Source organism: Alligator sinensis, unplaced genomic scaffold, assembly GCF_000455745.1.
Source record: "Alligator sinensis unplaced genomic scaffold, ASM45574v1 scaffold628_2, whole genome shotgun sequence".
Taxonomy (NCBI): domain Eukaryota; kingdom Metazoa; phylum Chordata; order Crocodylia; family Alligatoridae; genus Alligator; species Alligator sinensis.
In genome coordinates, this window is record NW_005841833.1 from 5,113,214 (window position 1) to 5,135,357 (window position 22,144).

The following is a 22,144-nucleotide window of genomic DNA, read 5'->3' on the forward strand; positions in this document are numbered from 1 at the left end:
CCCAGCCTGTCATCTCAGCCAAGCTGCTTGCAGGGATTGGGGAATGTTGTCTCGTCTGGGTGACACTTAGGTTTTTCACAGGGTCTCTGCAAAGACCCGCATCAACCAAGCAAAAATTAAACTTTTAATTTTATGGAGACAGTTTGCAAGCTAGCTGTGCAAACTATGTGCATCAAGCTTGGCTGCTCAGAAAACTAGAAGCAAGCTTTAGAGACTTAACAATTATGTTGTCTCTCTCTGAGTTAAACCTGATTTAAACCAACTGAGAATTACAAAGCAGTTAGAGAATGGATGGAGGGCAAATGGAAATAATGCAAATGGCTGTTTTAAGAACAGCTTTAGGACCCAATCCTGTCTCTGGCTGGGGAGATCTTTTATGTGCAGGGAAATCCTGTTGAATTAGGAATAGGATTCTGCCTGATTGAGGGCCTGATCTTGCAAAGGAACTGAGCGCACCTTCAATAGACTTTGGGGTCAAGACTTAAAACAGGGGAGCTTGATGTCTTCCGCTAGCACTGGAGAACCCCTGTAACGTGATTGCTGTTGGTATCAGTCATGGATACTTGAATACCCCTGAGTACAGGGGGCCTGATCCTTGGGGAAGGGAGTGATCAGACTTCCATGGGAGCAGGTCCATGTTACAGCTTTTTTTACAGGAGGTGGCAAGTTTGCTGCCTAGCATTTCTTTTGTAGGTCAGGAATGCTACCTGCTAAGCAATCCCTATTCTAGAGGCTGGGGGGTGGTTGCAGGGGAGATTCCCATACAGGGCTGGCCTTGTTGTAGCTTCACAACTTTAGTGTTAACAGTGGATTGGTTGCACGAGAGATTCCCATACAGGGCTGGCCTTGTTGTAGCTTCACAACTTTAGTGTTAACAGTGGAAGGTCAAAAGAAGTTAAAAACCCCGTACAAACTGCTAGAGCATTTTGTATTTCATATCCCAGACTCACAAAGCACTTTGCATATGTGAAGTCTCCCAGGGCCTCTGTGACTGTGGTAAGGAACACACAGTTTATGTCACCGGCCACTGAGAGGAAACCATTTGTTAGCCTGAATCGGTATTTCAGGATTGTGCAACACCATGCGGAGTATGTTAAGAAGAGCAGCATGTGCGACTGGAAATGTAAGGGGGATTTAGGCAGATGGACTGTAAATCTCGCCTGCATCACAATTGGGCCAGGATGCAGGGATTACCACTGCTACTGTTACACAGAGGCCATGGGAGTTTTAGTGACCCCAAGTGACCTTCACTCCATACGCTCTCCTTCTGTTCAAAGCACAAGCATCAGACCGAGTAGCTCCTTGGGCAGCTGCAGACTTGTTGCTCAGAACCCTTGTCTATCCTGGTCAATTCTTGATTTTGTGCTTCTTGGTCTCTCTGCCCTGGATTGTAAACTCCTGGATCTGAGCTTCATGCTCTCTTGCAGAGGCAAAAGGGAAAACTCAGATCCAGACAGTGCAGGATGTGGGTTTGAAACAGAGTTCACAACCTGAACCTTGCTAGGTTTCATGTGCATGCATCGTGTTACAGAGCTGGGTCTCGATCCAGAACCTGAGGTTTGGTCTGGCCCCATCTCTGCTAACATGGACTGCAATGAATCAGATCGCTACAGAACTGGGTAGACTGCTGGCTGCTGAATTGCCAGCATCTTGGTACTCTAGAGAGGGGTAATGACTAATTCCCTATGGATGCCAGAAGAATTCCTAACTTTCAGCAGAGCAATGAGCTCAACAACGCATCCAGGACAAAGTTAGCTCTTGTCTTTAAAGCGACCCACGAGCAGGACATGGGTTGCTGCAGTGTGTTGCCACTAACTGTTTGTTATGCTCTTAGCTTAGCCTCTCTGATGGAGCTGCACCAGCCGTAGGGATGAAGCTGGCAAGTGCATCATGCCATCATGCATCCCCAGCAGAGCTGCCGCTGAGTGGCCCATTTGTTACGATGGACTGCGCAGCGAGGCGCCTGACGTTCTGTGCGCTGTGTTGTCATTGAACACTGACTGCTTCGGCATGGAGTCCTTCATCGTGGTATCAGAGTACGATTCAACAGGTGCCATGAGCGAGGAGCAGGGACTTGACCGACAGGAGGGACTGGAGGAAGATGAGCGCATGGAGCACTGCGGAGAAGATACAATCATGTCTGACAGCATTGGGCTTGAAGAGAAGACCGTCCCCAGCACTGGCGGGGGCCCGTTAGATGAGATGAGGGAGGCGCAAGTCAAGCTAAATGTTTCCAGTCGAAAACTCTCTCTCCAGGAAAGGTCCCAGTCAGCACAGTCTCCCGGGAGTAACATAGACATGAACGAGCATTACATTTACCCATCGCTCCCTTATTCTCCAGTCACGTCTCCACATTCGTCTCCTCGGCTGCCGCGGAGGCCCACAGTGGAATCCAACAGAGTTTCTATCACAGGCTTGCAGGTAAGGTGTGGGGGAGAGGGTTGGACCTGTGTGCATCACAGACTCTGCACTCCTGTGATGCGTGTATAGTTTCCATAAATATTGGCCTTACTCTGCTGTCTCCTGAGCTCTGGATTCTTTTAACCTGTTGCTTTTGATGCAGCCTTTTATTCTTGCATGGTTCATCTCTATGCTGGAGTATTTTCCTGTCATTAAAGGTAGTTCCTAGCAAGGGGAGTGCGTGAATGACTGTTGGGGGCTCACCATTCGGGGGTCCTGTTTTCTGTATTCTGATGTCTGTTCCATGTGCCTGTTTCATTGAGCTTGCGTTTGTCCTCCCCTTCTGGGCATAGACAACCTGACCTTCTTGTTGGTTTCCCAGCTAGAAATCTGCATGGCTCCCCATGTGCTCGTTTTCAGATCCTCCCAGGGTCTCCAAACAGAACCAGAGAAGTTGCATGACCCCTGACTGATGGTTTTGTATTTAAGGACCTGGTCCTGTGCACTCTTAGGTGTGTGAGCAACTGCTTACTCATGTGAGCAATATGAGCACTTACGTGCATAAGTATGCATGATATTGGTCCCTTGCAGCACTTGGCAAGCTGTTGCCATGGAACAGTGACTGGTTATTAAATAAGTAGGTAGTGTCCTCCATTTTTCAAAGCGGGTTTATTCCTCAGAAGACTTGTGAAATAAATATTGCTCCCATTTTATAGGTGGGGAAACTGAGGCAGCAGGATAGACCCTTTCATCCTTGAACTCTGTACTACTCTGTGGACACTGGGGCTGTGGAGTTAAGTCCATAGATTGCCGCAAGGCAGGCAGATTCCAGCTTGGCTTAGAACTTGGGACTTCCTGGCTGCCAGGTTTAGTCTGAAATCATGCCATTTAAAAGCCTGTCTGGCTGCAACAGCAGTGGATGTAATAGCTGTGATGGGCACTGCAAGGTCTTTACCTTGATGATGGGAGAACCTGGTGTGTCCGTTTTAAATCCCCCAAGAGAGAGGCTGCTTTGTCCGGCTGAGTGACTCTGCTAATGGAGCCCAGCAGTATTTATCACAGCTTGCAGGGCCAGGGGCTGGGGCAGGAAGGTAAATAATGGGAAATGAGACACTCTTTGGGAAGCTGGGTAGGGAGTTCTGTGATCTCCAACAACAGCAGCTGATTAAAAGAGAGGTGGGCGGAATTAATACCTCCAACCCATTCTTTCCTCATTATGTGTTTGAAAGGAGGAAGATGTGCTTGTATTTATGATGCTCATCTTTAGGCATTAAACCTCCACATGTGTTCTGCAGTGGATGGAAAATGTATGGTTAATCTGAGAAAACAGGGACTCTTCTTAAGTAACCACAACCTGGTGGGTGTCAGGGGTCCTTCTTCTTACACCTGAGGTAGCAAAGAGGAGTCATGTCCTCTCAAAAGTGTTCATCTGTGCACGGATGTGGCATTGTGATGCGATACGAGCCCAATCTTGCAAGGTGCTGATTCCCCAGAGCTCCTCGTAAAATAAAAGGCCTCATCCAACCCCACTTAACGGGAGTTTCGTTATTGATGTGAGTTAGGACTAAATTAATTTCTCAGCCCCTTGCATGATCCTGCCTCCAGAGGAAGGGTTTGCAAAGAAGGGTCCCGTGGGGGTTGTAACCCTTGAGGAGTTATTCATTATCAGGTCACTAGCCTGGGGTTCTCCCCTACAATGTACTAGTTGCTGCTGATGGCAAAAAAGCAACAAAACGAGGAGCCTGCAGTTTCTTGAACAAGGTTCAGAAGTGGGTGGATGCTGTCTTCTGCCCACTGCGTGAGAAACATGAAGTTAAAAAAAGCTTTTTTGAAAGATAAGGGCGTGAGCTGTTTGTGTGCCCAGAACCTGTCATCTCTAATGCAGAACAGGCCGCAAACATCTACAGCTAGACAGTGCTTTAGGCATAATAAAAGTATGTGGAGGTTGGTCACTGGCTGTTGAGTAAGGACTAAACTTTCCACTGCCTACAAGCCCTGATGCACTCCAATAGGTCTATAGCCAGTTAATTCCAGCGACTGATCTTTATGTGCACATTTCATGTGAGGCAATGTTATTGAGTGCAATAACTTGAATGCCTGTAATTAGCCATGTGTAGCGATGCCAAATCTCAGCAAATGGCTGTCATTTATTGCTAATGAAATCAAACATTATAGCTACAATCTGAATGGATTTACATTTACTATGCAGATGACTGTGCTTGTTTGGTAAAGATGACATTTATTGTCTAAAGAACATTGTGTCTGTGACTTAAGAGGCTGTTACTGTTTCGCGATTTGTTTTCTCCCTCTCCAGTTAATTGACTCTAATGGTGCTTCTGATGTCTAGAGCCTTTTCCAGCGCTTTGTTTATGAATTATACATTCCTTTTACCTGTGCAACAAACGGAACAAATAAACACGCGATTGTTTGCATCTGCCGCTCGTTCAACCTTGTTCTTTCTTCCTCCCCTCGTAGGACTGCGTGCAGCTTAATCAGTATAAGCTGAAAGACGAAATCGGAAAGGTGGGTATTCTGTACCATAAACTTGGTGGGTGAGGCCCCGGCTGGGTTGGGGGAGCGTTTATTTTTCTGAACCCTGTTAGGTCCCGGTGTTAGAAGGATACCGTGTCCGGCGTGTCAGTGCTGTGAGAGCAGAGGGAGGAGCCCCGCAGTTCTGGCTAATCTGTGGCTTGTAAAGGAATCCGCAGATCAGTTTATACGCTGCTGGTCATGGGGTCCAGAGTGGCAGATGTACTTTTTCTCAGTCAATCCCTGGCAGTAACCTGTGGCTCGTGTGTTTCCGTAGGGCTCCTACGGGGTCGTGAAACTCGCGTACAATGAAGATGACAACACCTACTATGTGAGTATCATTGCTATTGATCGTCTGGTGGCTGGAGCAGCAGACAAGCCTCCTCCCCCCTCCAGGGTCTAGGTAGTCTCTGATATTGCAGGCTGGCTGATCTACCAACCACCTTCCAGCTCTTTAGTACCACTTGATTTAAAGAAAAAATCCAAACCTCACAATGCTGCTAGAAATTCTTCTCTTCCCCAACAAGGGGTAGGCAGTGGCTTGGTAGCTGAGGCTCCTTCCCTGCTTCCCTGAACTGGTGACTGAAAAATATTTTCCCTTACATCTTGGGCTCCTGCATCAGGTTTTTTCAGAGGAAAGAGCGAGCATTAGCTGGCTAGCAAATCATGGGAGGGCAAGGGCACCAGAGAAGGAGCAAGATCAGCCTTCAGGCTTTGCTGCCCTTGTGGAATTAAGACCTTGGGTGGGTGAAGCTAGAGGAGGACAAGCAGGGGAGAGGCTTGGACTTGTGGGGAAGGATGAGCACGGGACGGGGAGCTGTTAGGTGGTGTTGGGAAAAGAAGCCTGGAGACAGAGAGAGAGGGGGAGAGATGCTGCCCTGGACTTGGGGTTTCATATATGTGAGAATGGGCTTCCTCTTTCTTTTCCAAGATGGGTCCAAAAGACTGCTGTGTCCTGTAGGTCGAGGTGTGTTGCTTCTTTCCCATCTCATGCACAAGGCCTGCTTGCTCTGGCTATGGGTCCAGTGTCTGCTCCTGAGCAAGGTATTCATCTCATACACCTGCAGGACTTGGCATCATTTACATCTGAATTGTCTTGCAGGCAATGAAAGTTCTTTCCAAAAAGAAGCTGATGAGACAAGCAGGATTCCCACGTAAGTGATGCGCGGCTGCGTAGCATGTGGAGACCTGGCAAGGTTTGCTGCTGCTCAGCTGTGGGCTGTCAAAGTGAGGTGGGAGCATCTGGCTGCACACACTCTGACAGCAGTTATCCAACATACAAGTTGGCTGTTCTAGTTGCTGTGTGCCTGGTGTCACTGCTGGGTTTGAGTGTGTCTCAGGTTTGGGGCGGGGGCTGGTGTCCTGGAGGAGACACAGCTGGAGGGCTACAGCACTAGCATGGGAAGCAGGAGACCTAGGCTCTAACACAGACTCTGTGCGACCTTGGGCAAGTCACTTAACTCTGCCATGCCTTGATTTCTTTTTCTATCCTATAACAGGGCACTGCAGAGTACAAGTCAGAGCAGAACTGGGTCAATGGCTCTGATGGCCTCTGCTGACAAGTTCTCCTGCCAAAAGGGAAGGGCTAGAATTTTGATCTGTGCATCGTGCACTAGCCTGTAGTGTGGCGCTCGCACCTTACTACACTTGGGTGACAGTATTTGTTGTGTTCAGGTCCTTGATAATGGAATGTATTAAGCAGCATTTTTTTTTTCTTTAAGTGAGCCTCATTAGTGTACACTGCTGTTCACCAGGGCCATTCAGATTCATGCTTCTGGGCCTGGTGTTGAAAGATGCATAGCACCTGGCACCCCCAGAGGAGTCAGTAGGAGCAGTGACCTCCCTGCAATTCAGGGCATCAGGGCTTTCATGCTGCAACCACTGATGAGACGACACCTTGGCTCAGCCACATTAGTTGTGCTTTGTGCTCACCTACCTTTACACTTTTAAACAGGCCGCCCACCTCCTCGGGGAGCCAGAGCCATACCTGAAGGCTGTTCCCAACCAAAAGGGCCAATTGAACAGGTGTACCAAGAGATTGCCATCTTGAAGAAGCTGGATCACCCAAATGTGGTGAAGCTGGTGGAGGTGAGACCAGTACAGACGTTCATTTGTGACACTGCTTTCAGTGCGTGCCAGGGGCAGGTAGTGTTAATCATGGGAATTGAGTGCACTGTGACTGATGGTTTGTCATCCCAAGCATCCTTCCAAGGCACAGCTCTCCTGTGTGGCTGATGGGCTGGCTCTTAAGCTCAGTAATGCTTATTCAGAGCATTCATTTAGCTTGGCACAAGCAACAGCTGTGCTTTGTTTGCAGAGGTACATGGAATTGCTTTTCAGTGTTGCATCTGCAGCCTGTTTCCTGAACACACCTAGTGGGCATGCAGTCCAGCTGTGCTTGGGAGCCAAGAATAAAAGGGCTTCTGTGCCAAGAGGCGCACATTCTTCACTGATCTGGAAAGAGCAGAGGAAAGTTGCATGGGTGTAGTCAAGCAAGACTTACAGGGCTTTCTCTTTGGCAATTCCCAGATCTCAGACGCTTGTTTCCCTTCTCATTTTGAAGGGTGACTTTTGGGGAAATCACTTCCTTTCTCTTGTCACCTTTGCTGCAAAACTTACTGGGGAATTTTAAAAGGGCGAGAGCATTTCAGGGAGGAAGGAAATGGCATTTCCAAGGGCCCTGATGAAGCAAGAATGAAAGACCTCGCGCAAGCTCCAAGGCAGTGCTCTTGTTTGTTTGTTGTAGGGAGGCAGGAAAAGATCTATTTCCTACTCGTGTGAATGAAGTGTTGTGGATCCTAACCATGTTCCAGAGTCCTGAAGCAGTCCGTCTGCACACCCAGGGCTCAAGTACTTCCTATGCAGTGCCAAGCACCTGCAACCCATTGACTTGAATAGGAGTTGAGGGCACTTAGCAACTTTCAGGATGAGGCCCAAAGACAGAAGCATTTCCATTCATCCCCATATGTGATGCAGTACAGGAGTCTGTGCTGGTCTGCATACTCAGCATCACAAGGAACCCTCCAGGCTCTTTATCACAGAACCTGCAGGGAGCTAGATGTGATTGTAAATAGTCTTTCAAGGCCACATGCCCAAGCATCTCGTTTACTCTTGTGTTTTTTCCAGTTTGGTTCTTTTTATGTTTCATCCTTTAGAGATGAATTAGAGAAGTTTCAATAAACCCAATGCTAGATTTGACATTTGTCTCCAAAAAAACCATATTGGCTGGCTAAAACTGTCCATGCCAAAAATATCAACATTGAAGAATGTGCGGACTTAAATTAGCTGGTTTACCAGAGATAAATATTTAACCATACGGGAAGTATTATTGCCTTGTGTTCCAGCTACATCTTTTTCCCTTGAGAATGGAGAATAATGTGATTAGCAGAGTTCAGAGGTACATTTGAAATTAAAATAGCGGAGTTTCTAAAAGACAATGGCTGTGAGAAATGCACCACTTCTAAAATTGGAGCTGCTGACCTGGCCATTAAAGAAATGGAGACTTTCTAAGCTTTATTTGAAGTGTAATTAAACTGGCATCCACAAGGCAAAACTCGTTTTACTTTATTTCTTCATAACCTGCCTCATTCTGTTTTATTCCTATCTATCCATTTATAAACAGGCATCAAACAGTGAAGTAGTCTCTGCACTGCCTGTGGTTACATCACAGTTCTCTGCCACATAGAGCCAGAAGTTCTGAACTGAATCATGCTCTGCATTTACCACTAACGGAGACTTCCCTCTTACCTCAAGCAGTAAGGACCTCGCATCTTAGAGCAAGATGAGCCATGTTCTGTCCCCAGTGATGTTGAGGTTACCTGGCTGCAGTGTTTATTATAGAGACAGCCATGAAGTCTGAGGTGGCTGCTGACTCGTCACTGTGTATTGGGGCTCACACACGCTGTGTGCCTCTGACGCATCATACATACCGTCTAATACATGTCGGATGGATGTAAGCCTTAGGTGTTAATTTGGGGCTTTTATCCCTGTGGCTGATGCATTATATGCAATATTTTGTGGTGGGCGTAATATAACAAGGATATGGGCCTGTGGAAATGCACATTGCTTCTCCCCCACGCGGAGTCATTTCTATTCCTTTTAACTTGTGTTGGCAGGTGCTAGATGACCCCAGCGAAGACCATCTGTACATGGGTAAGCAGGCCGCTCTTTCCTCCTGCCCTGCTGGGCCTGCCACATGGCAATAACAGTGTTTGATGTTGTTGGCTTTTGTTTGTGAGAATCTCACTTTGTGGCAGTATAAAGCATTTCCCACGGTTTTGCAGGGGAGATTGTGAAGCAGGTTAGGCAAGCAAAGTGGTTAATTTCTAAAAAGATTCAGTGTATGGTGGCAAAGTAATTGAAGAAAACTTATGGCAGTGAGAGTTTCCCTGGTGTGGGAATATGAGATAAACAGGTCCCCTTTAATTACAGGAGCATGTGTGGGACCCTGCACCTGTTCAGAAAGAGATCAAACAGGGCACTGCCCAGTGAGCCTAGACTTAGCAGGGAGCCAGCTTGTAATTAGATGTCTGGGACCACTTGAGAGAGCCAGGTGTCCAGTTGTAACCTGTAATGCTCTTAAGTACTATCCTCTTGTCTTACCCAAATGCTGGGTAAGCACTGTTTCAGTTTCTGAGGAGGTGCTGGCATAGCTGCACACACTCTCTCACTCTCTAGGATGGAAAGACCTGCCCTCCCCACTGAGCTGACGGGGAACCAGAGTTCAAGGAAAAAAGTGATTGTTTAGCTAGCCTGCCAAGGAGGGTTTCATTGACCGTGAGCCTGACCACTCCCATCCATGCTTTACAGAGAGTGATTGAAGCACACAAAGGGTAAAGTGTCCCACTCAAGAGCCTCTAGGTTTGTGGCAGAACTGGAACATGGGAGTTGGCCATCCCTGCTCTGACCAGGGACCCAGTTTGGTTGGTGCCTTCTCTCTGAAATTGGCCAGTACCAGACCCACGTACCCCTTACCTTCAAACTTCGCCTGCACTAGCCTGGGGGCTTTGACTTGAGGCAGAGGCACAATAGAAATACATTGTAAGGTAACGTGGCTGTCTGTTGTGGGCACCTCCTCCTGCAGCCACGTTCTTGCTGTTTTCTTTAATGAAGGAGGCAGTGTTCAGTGGCTGGCTACAGCAGAGCATTAGCAGTCTGACCTGGGTATCACACTTTGCTTGGCCACTGATACCTTTTGTGTGTCACTTAACTTCTCTGTGCCTCAGTTACCCCAGCTGTATGACAGGGAGACTCCTAAAGTATCAAAAGGCTTGAGAAATGTTGGCAGAGCATCAAGAGCCCGCCCAGGCTAGAACTGCAAAGACTCCTCATCAGAGAGTGTGCTTTGAAGTGTCTTCCTCCTCCTTGGAGTTCAGCTCCTCCAGCCATTGTAGTTATTTCCTGGTGGAGCATTATGGAGTCTTTAGACCACAGTGCCTGTAAGGTACTAACCCGCTTGAAGGAACGAGGGTGTCATGTCAGCAAAAGTTTTGAGAACTCACTGATTCATCCTCCTTGATTAGAACGACCCGTGCTTCTTCCCCTGTCTCCCTAGAATTGTTTAGCAGTTTGTACCCGAAAATAGACCTGTTTGAGGAAATTAATCACTCTTGACAATATTCCCTGAAGTCTGTTGCCTCATATTGCTCAAAACCACTTAGTGATGATTGGGATACAGATATCCCTCTTAAATAACACGGAGCCGAGCTGATACCTGCCAGATGACCAGTGAAGGCTGATTTCCACTCCTGCCATGATGCCTTTTCTGATCACTGGCTGAGTGCATTAGCATATCAGTCTTGCTGTGATTCCGGCTTTTATTAATTTAGTCCGCACCCTGAGGGCCAAGTTTTTCCATACTGGCAGCTGTTATTCTTAAAAATGTGTTAATGAAGGCTCTGCTAACCATCCTTTCTCAGACAGAGTAATGTCCTTATTAGCGCTGTTAGTTATAGTGGGGCAGCTCTCAGAGTATCTGTGGAAGGTTTAAGCCTTCACATCTCCACTACGTATGAGCTGGAGGTGGGGGGAGTGTGTTTTGCATGTTCTACTTGGGTACAAACTTTTTATTTTCCTGGTTCAAAGGTATTTAAAATATACATCATTTATCTGAGGAACTAATGGGTTCCTTCACAGCTTCTCTCCAAGAAACACACACAAACGCTTTGGCTGGGGGAGGGCTTCAGTTTGTTTCTAGTTAAATATAGTTTTCATTGCCTATACCTTGCTCTGGATTTCTGACCCGACGGTGGAGCAGTGTGTTGATGGAAAAGCTTTAGTTTGCTTAGAATTGTTCCTACAGTCTTTGCATGCTCAGAAGTGGTGTGTGCAAGAAATCCAGGCTCAGGGTGGTAGCGAGCAGGTTATCGGTCTGACACTACAAGGATTCTGAACTATTCAACATGAAATAAGAAGGCAGATGGTACTGGACCCTTTGAAGCAGTGTTGGTCATTGTCCATCCAGTTTCTCTCTGTGCATGTTGGGTGTGTCCTGATGCAGAGACCTCTTCATGCCAGCCTTTGTGTATGCATAAATACTTTTTAAAAAACAAAATGCCAAAAGTGATTCTTCCCTAGTCTGAGTTAGCTTCATTTGGCCAAGTCCAGATTCTTTGCTTTAATCAAAGACACAAGACCATCCCAAACTCTGCATGTCCTATTCAACATAGCATTTCATTACTAAACATCTTTCCATAATTTAGCTATAAAAATAATTGGTTTTCTGCAGGGATCTTGTCTGCAGATTTTCCAGCCTATAAGTATTCACCTTTTCTTTTCTTTGGTTTTTCAGTGTTTGAACTGGTAAAACAAGGGTAAGTATTGAACTATGAGGTAAGAACTAAAAAAGGTGAATCCATTGCATGTATTTCACGTGCGTTTCAGTTTGCTTGGGATAGTACGTCGTATAGGCCAAAGTCAGAGGTATTATGCTAGGTGTTAATCTAGACCTCACCCTCACCCTTGGACACGGGCAGACTCCTTTTCACTTATCTAGCTACTGATGAGTAAGGGAGTCTAAATTGGTGTAGTTTTACATGCCAAGGAGCCTGGAGAAGGTGGAAGTTAAAGTAGGTGGGTCTCTTGCATTCTCTTGCTAGTTGCTTTTCTCACTATGCTTCTCTCTCCTGGCCTCCATGCGAGTTGTATCAACTCAAACTAAATTGCAGTTGCCCCAAAATATAGTTGCTCTCTGTGCTTTGTGCCTATTGGCCAGATGCCAGGTACGGCCTCCCCAGTATCATCCCTCAGTCTTCCTTCTCCAGGGTGCCCCACTTACCCAGAAGCATTTTTACTGTAACAGGCACTTTCCTGGCTGTGCTCATCATGCTCTTCTCACTTGATGCCTCTAGATTTAGGCCCGCTGGGGCAGGTAGCCACTGTCTGTGGGCACCAGCCTTCCTCAGCCCAAGGCATGGATATTTATCGTAATATTATAGCCGTAATCCTAATGGACAGGGCTCTGACGTTTTCATTCAGTCCTTGCTCAACCACTGTTCCTACTGACTTTACCAAGAGAGAGGCCCTTTCTTGTTTCCTGAGCCACAACCGCCCTCTTCAGGGGTGGGAGTAGATGTGGGAGTGGGAACTGTAACCTGGTTACACAGAGCGACAGGTGTGATCCAGACCTCAGTCCTGGTCTCCAGGGTGCACGCAGCTCCACTTGCAAGGGTGAAAGGGTAGATTTAGATGGTCTTTCTGCTCCCCCGAACTGTTTCCCAACACTGTAATATAGAGCAGCTTGAGGAGCACTTACAGCAGGTAGGAGCTGCTGCAGATCAGGGAAGCTCCAGCATTGTTCCCAAAGCCAACCACCAAGAGAAGGGCAAGGCCTGGAGCTATTTCACTTGTTCTTCACTACCTGAGGATCTTCTGTGCTGACCCAGTCCCACAGTGGCCTGCTCTGGTGGCATCAGAGATGCTTTGCAACACTCGTGGTACAAAGTGGCCTCATACAATCAAGGATCAAGTCCATATAATCCATTCTCTTATAGCTGCCCTGGGACTTTGGTTTTAGGCACTGCCTTTTGTAGGCAGAAGCAGAGTTAAAATAAGGTCCCTAACTCCTGTGTTTGATTTATGTTTCCTGTCCACACCTGTAATTGAAAACTACGGGTCGACATACTGAACCACAAGCCCATAAAATCTATGGCACAGCCAGGGCCTAGTAGGTTTTGTTTTCCTGGAGTGCCATAATCTGCAGCATCTACTGAAGGGCAGGAGCGCCTGGGTATGAAGGGGAGGGGCTGGGTGGCTAGCATCACAGGATAGGGAATCTGTCATGTGGTTTGGCTGGAGACATGCTCCTATCCTTATACACCAGGAAAGGAGCTGCTGGGGTCTGGTCCATTCCAAACTGCTCTTTATCTCACTGGCTTTGTTCTGCGCTTTGCCTTCACAGGCCTGTCATGGAAATCCCAACCTTGAAACCTCTCACTGAAGATCAGGCGCGGTTCTACTTCCAGGACCTCATCAAAGGCATTGAATACTGTAAGTTTCCACATGAGAGTGCTGAGATCCTTAAAAGATTGGGCCAGAGCCTGAGGTGGCATTAAGTCACAATTTCTCACTTTGAGTCAGTGGGGCTGTCTCATTTACCCCCGCTAAGGATTTGGCCCTTAATTGCACTGGCACTGTTAAGCAAGGTTGGCATTCCATTAGTACACTTAACTGCTCTCCGCTTCTTTCCGCTGTGCTACAGGCACATACTGCCACTTAAATATCTTACTGCTTCTCTCATCACAGTGCACTATCAGAAGATAATCCACCGGGACATTAAACCTTCCAACCTTCTTGTGGGGGAGGATGGTCACATCAAAATCGCTGACTTTGGCGTGAGCAATGAGTTCAAAGGAACAGATGCCCTTCTAACCAACACAGTGGGCACCCCTGCATTCATGGCCCCAGAAACACTCTCAGAAACCAGAAAAATCTTTTCTGGAAAGGTATATTGCAGTGGCGTTAGGTCTTTTTCAAATGTGTATGTGTATCTACCTGCCCATTTTTCAGCCTTTAATTGTAAGAGCTTGGTAGTAACTGTGTTCTCTTTCCTTCCAAGGCTTTGGATGTCTGGGCCATGGGGATCACGCTCTACTGTTTTGTGTTTGGGCAGGTAATGAGAGCTTCTGTCTAGTCCTGTTCAGTGGTTCAGCATGACTGTACTTGATAGAAGGATGTGCAGGTTGTTTTGCTTGGTGAAGCTAATGTCAGGTCACCCCACCACCTCCATCCTCATTAAAGCCACATGACCAGACAGGTGTTCAGGGGCCCAAGTATCCAGGATCAAGGGGACAGAAGAAACATAGCCTTAATCTACTCCCCAACTGAACTGTGTGCTACTGCCTCCTTTTTCCATGCGGTATAAGAGCCACATAGCCTGTGTAATCATGGTGCAGACACAACCTTTTTAGGTGAGTGCTATCTGCCTGTACTCTAGTGTAAAAGTGGAGCACACATGCAACGTACAGCCCTGCTCTAATGTAAAGCTACTGCTTGAAAAGAGTGTAGTAGGTACACTGTGTTACACCAGTCTGTGTTGTTGCCACAGCTCCCTTTGCTCAAACTGTTACCCGCTCTGCCATCACCTCATGCTGAGGTACTCTTGTAGTCTACAGTCTGCTACTCCAGGGTAATTTGGTCATCTGTCTACTCCGGATCCCAGTGTAGAGTGGCATTTGGTGTAAATTGTCCTGGTAACCGGTGAGTGAGGCTGCAGTTATTCCTGTCTGGAATCACTGATACCATTCAATTTAAAATCTATAACCATGAATCAGGGAAACTCACCAAAATCACAAATGGCCAAGGCCTGCTGTAATAGTAATGGAGTTGCTGAAAGTCCAAGTCAAGGGGTGAGCCTCACCCCAGGCTTTGCACATCACCAAACATTACATTCATCTGACCAGCTGAAGACAACTCTGCTGGGGACACAGCCCATAGAGATCTTACCTGCTGGGTGGGTCACTGAGGGAGATGCCTTAGCCAAGGATACTGGAAACTGGATGGCTCTGCCTGACTCCTTTCCAGGCCAGGGGGGCTGATCTGAGAGGCCTTGCTCATGGAATGTTCCCCTGGCTTTCAGAAAGCCCAAGGATTATATGTTTAGGTCTGGCCATAATGTTCAAGTGGGAGCAGTTGTTAGTCTCAACTTTAAGCATATGCTGCATAAAGATATTGTGTTTTTTATTGTTTTGAAATAAAGTTGAGCACAGTAACGAGAAGCTTCCATGGATGGTGGTACACTCTTCCCAAACGTACTCTTTTCTCAAAGCCTGCCTGGTTCTTTCTGAGCTGCATGACACGTTCTCCTGAGCACCTGGCTTAGCACACAACAAAACTTGTTGCTTACTGCTGTTTTCTTGTTGTTAGTGCCCCTTTATGGATGAGAGGATTCTAAGTTTGCACAACAAAATCAAGACCCAAAGCTTGGAATTCCCAGACCAGTGAGTACTGAGAAGCCATCTAATTACTCATGTGCCTCAGAAAAGGAACACTTCTTTCCTCCGATGCCCATAAAGCATTTCCTGGATAGGACTGGACCTGATCCCGTGAGGTTTTATAAAACCAAAAGCCCAACCACAAGTACTTGTCTCTTGCTAAGGCCAAGTGCAGCAGCACTTCCTTCCAAGCATGAGGTCAAAGCTTATTGATTAAGAAATGTTGGGGGAAAAAAAAGATTTAATTTCCGGAGACATGATGGGAATCAATTAACCTCTCCAGTAGCCACATGGTTTTTAGTCTGGGTTGCTTTCTTGTCTGTCTGATCTTTCCCTGCACTCTGATCAGACAGAGTATAAAAACATGAAATTATACTATTGGACTGCAAGCCATTGGAGTGGGAGTTACTACTTCCTTGTTGAAGCTTCATCAGGCCCTGCTACATTGGGATGGGGGGAGGAGGGCCTCACTTCCCAGGGCAGCCAGCAAATAAAGATGTAACTAGGCTGTGTAGTGCTTCTGATTCCCAAATTTTTTACTGCTCCATAATCCCTTTCACCATTTAATCCTACTGCTGACTTCTGCCAGTTTTGGTCAGGGCTTGGCTGAAGTGAGTCTTGAACCCTGGATTTTGGGATTGGGCTCCCTGGTGCAGCAGCAGTGGGTGTGAATGATCCTCAAAGGCTGCTCCACATAGCACTAGCCTGAGCCATCTCCTCTAGCACAAAGCATCCTGCCCAAACCTCCCTGCTCTCCCCAGTCCCCAAGATAAGCTCATGTGATAGTGCCTCTCAGTGAGAAGTGGCTGTGGGTTCTCTAACTCTTCGCTCATGCTCATTTCCTCAAGGCCAGAAATTACAGAGGAGCTGAAGGATCTAGTTACACGGATGCTGGATAAAAACCCTGAATCCAGGATTTCAGTCCCAGAAATCAAGGTACTTGTTGGTCAGATGTGAAGCCTTGCTGGTGAGTTCTGACCTGACTGCTGTCCTGAGCTGTTAATTTATCAGGTTTTCTTTGCTTGCATTTTTTTGGGCTCAGTTTGATCCACCATTGCCAGCTCCACTCTCCCTCAAGGGCCACGGTCTTAAGGGAGTTGTTTGACTCATTTTAGGGCTTTATATTTGGAAGGGCAGAGTGATGACCATACATCTAGTAAAGCCCAGAGAGGGGCGTGGAAGCCATGTGCCCCTGAAAGTATTACCTAGTGTGAGCCCTCTTGGTCCTGTGCAGTTGGAGTCCTGGTTCACACTGGACCAGGACCTGGACCTGTGTTTGCAGCTTTTTGGCTCTGCTGTCATGGCTAGAGCCCATCTCCAGGGCCAAGGATTTTGGTACTGCTTGTTCTTGCTGCGCTGGGCTAAAGGGTTCTCACTACTGCATCTGGAAAGAAGAGCTGCACTTGCTGCGTCTGTGTTCTTTTACTGATGAAAAAGAGGAAATGGCTTCTGACAGGCTGCATTATTCATTGCAGTTACACCCCTGGGTCACCAAGAACGGAGTGGAGCTGTTGCCGACAGAGGATGAGAACTGCACGCTCGTTGAGGTCACTGAAGAGGAGGTCGAGAACTCTGTTAAACACATCCCAAGCCTGGCCACAGTGGTGAGTTCTGGGGACAGCAGTGTGCTCCATACATGCCTGGGAAGGACTTCAGGTTGGCTACCCCCACCTGGCAGCACTGACTGCTGGTTTCAAGTGCCTCCTGCCCCCTGCTTTGCTACCAACACGCTGAATTACAGTGCATTTATTGCTGAATCCCTCCTTTCCCAATGCACCCATGTGATAGCACCTGGGCATCATGCAGCAGCAGCAGGTATTGCTGCAAGGCCAGGCACTTTTCCTGGAATAGATCTAAGGTAGTGCTCTCTCTCTCTAAGCAACTACTAAAGAGAACACAGTCAATGGTTCAGTGAGCAGTGGCTCGCCCTGGAGGCAGAGTGAACCCAGGCTTGTGAAGGGATATATCAGAACAGTCCCTTCAGGCTGTCTCCCAGGTCACTCTTTGCCCAGCATTCACTGTGGCAATGTCTGTGCTGCAGACAGAGGGACAATTGTAGGACACGGAGCCCTATAGTCTAGTTAGTTCAGGGGTTTGTGGGACATACACGCCTGTCTGGAAACAGGAGGAGTAATTCAGGGGATAGCCCACACGGGAGCCTTAGTCTCCATGACCTCATGGAACTCAAGCCAGCTAGAGTGAGGCTAGGTCAGCTGTGCCTGGACATATGCAGTGGGTTCTGCCCTGTTTGCAGCACAAATGCAGCTTATGTTCCTCAGACCAGAAGCTCTTATGTCTTAGTTCCATGGCCCAGTCTGTTTCCTCTGTCTTCCTTCTCTCCATTCTAAATCCCACCTGGCCAGAGCTCTGCAGTCACCCCCTCCTGGAGCGGCTAATTGGCTGGGTTTGCAGCTTCTCCCTGATCTCCAGTTTGCATTAATAAAGCAGGTCTGCACCACAGGCAGCCTGAGGTCATCCAGCTGCTGGTCGCACCTGTCTGGGAAATCTTGCTCACTATTTGTGGGGGTTAGGAGGAGGGCACTGAATACTGCAGACTACTTGCCTCGGGGTCTTCATGTCCTTGTTAGAGGGAGGAGGGAAATGGATGTTTTAGCAGGAGTTGGTTGTTCCCAGCTCAAGCAGATTTCAAAGCCCTTTGCTGCCTTGCTGTGATGCCAACACCCAGCTCCACAGCACCTGTGGAGAGGAGGGCTGCAGCCAGCAGGGACTGACCTTCACACAGGCTGCCCTATATCTTCTGAGGCTCCCTCCATGTCCCCACTGGATCCATGGCTGCTCAGTGGCCTTGTGATAGTATTAGCTTGTACTGTAGCTGCTTTCACTGCTTGCTGCGACACTCTCTAGGGAGGTGCAGTGCTGTTCTCTCCTTTCTGTTGCTTTGGGTCTCTCAGGAAAGAGCCTGAGGCAATCCAGGAGGAAAATAAGCCATATCTGGCAAGCAAATGTGCATGCGTGCATCACGAGCGTGCCGTGTGGCATGCCATGCTCCAGGGAAGAACCACTTCTATGCCTAGTGCCCAAATACACCCAGGGTCCGATTTTCAGAATGGCTAAGGTTCTCTCAGCCATGTTTGAAACCCAGCTGCTTCTAGCACAGCTGAGTGCAGAATGGATGGAGAAATCCACCCACTCTTTTTTTTTCCCCCCCCCTGTGTACCAGTTGCCCACAAATGGGTTGCAAGATTTGTCAGATGGTTTTTGTTCAAAATTATTCACAATGTTCTCCAGCTGGTAATTTCTAGTCCATCATGCTCAAACCTAATATTTGCTTCTAAAGATTTGCACAGTATGGACTCAGTGAAGCCAAATTTCTTTTCCCTAAGTGAATAGCTATGTAACCCACAGACACAGGGAATGTTTCAGACAACCTGCTTGATTGTAAAACTCAGCATTTACACGATGTTGGTTAGCTCTATGATTAATCCCAGTCAAGGAGCAAAAGCAATAGCACGTACATTATGAAACTAAACAGCAACATGGATACCAAATTGTATTTTGTGTTGTATCTAGAGCGCTTGCCTTTCAAACTGTGCAAACTGTACAATTCCCAGGTACAACTGGCTTTGAGCAAATATGAAACCAAAAAAAAAAGTGTTCTTTTGTTGTGTCCTCCAGCCAGGAAACCTCAGACAGGCAAAAGTTTATGGATAGTGGATAGGTGGCAAGATGTATGTGAATCAGGATTCCCTTTCAAATGGTCAGTGCTCCTGGTGAGGAAACTTTCCCCCTTCACTCAGGTCTTGTATCAGATCTCCAGATTCGTGATGTTCTGGGTATTGTCTGAAGTGCGTGTGTGTTTCTCTGAGGACTCCAGATAACAAAATGAGCTTCTGTGCTAAGCAGTTGGAAACTTGGCAAACACAGTCATTCTAGCCTTATTTTTTTCCAATTTTAACTGTATCTAGTTGGGCATGAGCTGAAATAGCCGTGTTGGACTTGAATAGAAATGTTCTGTTGTCTGTAAGTCTGTAACAGCTGTGACCAAAACCCATCTGGTCCCACAGATCCTGGTTAAAACGATGATCAGGAAGCGCTCGTTTGGGAACCCATTTGAGGGGAGCAAGAGAGAAGAGCGATTGCTGTCTGCCCCTGGGAACATGCTGACGTAAGTGTCTTCATCTCTGTGAGGCGTGAGGGTTGGCACCGAGTAGATGGCTGCAGTGCGTCAGTTTTGTTTTTAAACTGTCCTGCCCCAGGGTATGAGCTGGTACCCTATACACATGTTGTCTCGTTCTTCCTCCCAGAGGAGCAGCAGCAAGGGAAGTGATTCCAGTAAGTTGCAGTCACTTGCTCAACTCTGCAGCTGAATACGGTACTCTGACATTCAGTAAGAGAGAAACTAAGTCCTCGCCTCCCAAGAACCTGCAGGAACCAGAGTGAGCCCAAGCCAAATGGCTCTTTATACACGTACATAGTGACAGCACAGGGTGATTAGGGGCCACATTCTCGGAGGCACCTGAGCTCCCACAGGAGACTGTGGGAACTGCAGGTGCATCAGAGGCTCAGGATTTGACCGGGCTGTTACCAGGCTTACTATGTCGGCATCACTAGTCCTCCTTCTCCAAGCTGGGGTTTAACAGCCAAGTCTGTGGGGCCTGATCCTGCATGGTGCTGAGCACCCTCCATTCCACTCTCCCTGCCCTGCAGGCGATACCCAGCCCCTTGCAGGTTGGGTCCTGTGTGTAGAACTTCCCCTCTGAACTGGTGCACGCACCAGGCCTGCTAACTCTGGTGTATCCTTCAGTACTTGAGCATCCCACAGGGAGAAAGCTTTGTAATGGTAGCCCAGTGAAGCCCACACCAAAACGTCCCTGGTAACTGGAACTTGCTCATGGGCAGGGTCAAGACTGATTTCTTCAGGGACACGTGGTCGATACTGCTTCTGGGAGCCCTGGAAAGCCAGCACGGCTGAGACCTGCGCGAGCAGAGTCAAGTCCTTTTTTGACTCCTCTCATTGAGGGGAGGCAGCCTTGGATACTGCTGTCATCTCCTCTACTCCATGCTCATTCTGACCTCCCTTTTTCCCTCCCCCAATTCTAGAAAAAACAAATCGAGAAATTTGAAATATTGCATCAGTCAAAGGTAAAATCCTGTTCCCTAGCAACACTGCCTCCTGGCCTTCATCTGCACAACAAGGGCTTGGGGACCTTCACAGATAATGTGTGATGCAGTGCAAGAGAAGCTCTCATCTCTGGGCTGCATTCCCTTCATCCTCCTAAGCTGCCTGTGGAACGAGTTATAGTTATGTGTTGAAGGAGCTCGTTCCTGGGGTGTAACAGGGTAGTCACTGGGGGGAGAATCTGGGGTGGTCTGTTCACCAGCACAGGGCCTGAACACACTCCTCAATTGCACTTGTTCCATCCAGTGAAGCCCAGAAGCTCTGGAAAATTGCACTGTAATGGGATGGTCCTGGCAAGCACTAATGGAGCTTTCTCAGAGTGGATCACGCATTATTAGAAACTGGAGAGGTGGGGAGGGTGAATAACAAAAGGTCTTCTGGCTGCCTGCCTTGACTGATGGCCATGCATGAAGTCCTCTTCTGTAAGAGGGAATGCCCTTATATGCATCTCCCAGCTTAAAAGAAGCACGGTCAGTTCCAGTAATGGGGGACACGCACTGAATAATGCCAGTAAACTCCATGGGCAGATGGGAGGTGTGTGCAGCTTTCTGTATCCGTGGCAGTTGCAAAGGATTGTTACTCTCTAGAACTAAAGTTTTACTTTGGGGAACTGCTAGTGAGAGCAGCTTCATGCTAAACCCATGCTAATAAATTAAAACTAACATTGGCCTCTGCTACTCCCTCCTCTTCCTTGCTTGAAGCAGATTTTTTTCCTGTTGGACTTGTTCCATTTATAACAGGACCCCAAATGGCTTCTTTCGTAGTCCAGGAGTGGAACCCAGTCCCACTGAAGTCAAAACATGTACCATGCTTGTGACTTCAGTGTGCTGCATTTGTAACTGGGGTGGGGACAGAGGTGAGACCTTTCTGTTGGAATAAACCAGTCCAGTGAAATAGTAACACACACCAATATGGAGAGAGATGATTTACTGCCATTTTTGAGTTGCTTCAAACCTCACATGCTGGCAGATTCATTGTGGGTCACTTCCAAGTTGCGATACAAAGGCCGTGTCCTTGGAGTCTCCTGTTGCCATTGTCTGGCAATGGGAGGATTGTCATTGCTTTAATCCCCCAGAGCAGCCTAGGTGTTGGGTTGGTTTCTCTATAAACCTCAGCCCCAAGTCTTGCAGGATCCAGTCTTCAATTGGAAAGTCTCCAACAGTTGCCTGATGAAAATGCTGCTGCTGGGCAGGGCACCAGTATGACACTGGCTTTCCCCATTCCCTCTTCTCCCTCTGTCAGTATGGAAAGAGGTGTGTTTGTGTGATGCGACTTCCCCCCCCCCCCCCAAGGTCTGGTACATGTTTGATTACAGGAAGCTCAGCTGAATGACGTATTTGAGCCAGATACTTTCTGTAGCTCTTTTCTCTCCTGGGCACATCTGGAATGTGAGTAAGTAAACCTCTGAGGATCCACAGGACAGCAGACTTGCACCAGCCCCTCTGCTGCGGTTTGTTCCACAGGGACCATTGACACCTGCCCAGAGGGACTGATCGTGGCCTGTGCCCCAGCTGTAGAAGTCCCAGAGAGCACTGTTTGGAGACATGAAGTGGCAATTAAGTTGTGTTGACCTTGTGCTGGGCTTCTGCGCAGGGGCAAATTTTCCCCCGTGTGTGTCCTGCTGACTTCAGTTGGAGTCTGTGTA

The 22,144-nt window shown here is 47.7% G+C and overlaps 1 protein-coding gene across 3 annotated transcripts in view; it reads left to right on the forward strand.

Moving 5' to 3' along the window:
• CAMKK2 (calcium/calmodulin dependent protein kinase kinase 2) overlaps positions 1-22,144 on the forward strand; it is a 40,047-nt gene that overhangs the window by 13,864 nt on the left and 4,039 nt on the right. For all 3 annotated transcript variants that reach the window (XR_003093129.1, XM_014518538.2, XM_006015266.3), the window contains exons 2-15: positions 1,835-2,421; positions 4,876-4,923; positions 5,207-5,260; positions 6,032-6,083; positions 6,884-7,017; positions 9,045-9,081; positions 11,720-11,741; positions 13,328-13,416; positions 13,672-13,871; positions 13,985-14,038; positions 15,292-15,365; positions 16,208-16,295; positions 16,835-16,963; positions 19,385-19,485. Coding sequence is in view for 2 of the 3 variants with exons in the window: in XM_014518538.2 (XP_014374024.1) it covers positions 1,891-2,421; positions 4,876-4,923; positions 5,207-5,260; positions 6,032-6,083; positions 6,884-7,017; positions 9,045-9,081; positions 11,720-11,741; positions 13,328-13,416; positions 13,672-13,871; positions 13,985-14,038; positions 15,292-15,365; positions 16,208-16,295; positions 16,835-16,963; positions 19,385-19,485 (1,613 nt within the window). In the remaining variant the exon portion in view is untranslated. The remainder of the gene's footprint in view (positions 1-1,834; positions 2,422-4,875; positions 4,924-5,206; positions 5,261-6,031; positions 6,084-6,883; positions 7,018-9,044; positions 9,082-11,719; positions 11,742-13,327; positions 13,417-13,671; positions 13,872-13,984; positions 14,039-15,291; positions 15,366-16,207; positions 16,296-16,834; positions 16,964-19,384; positions 19,486-22,144) is intronic.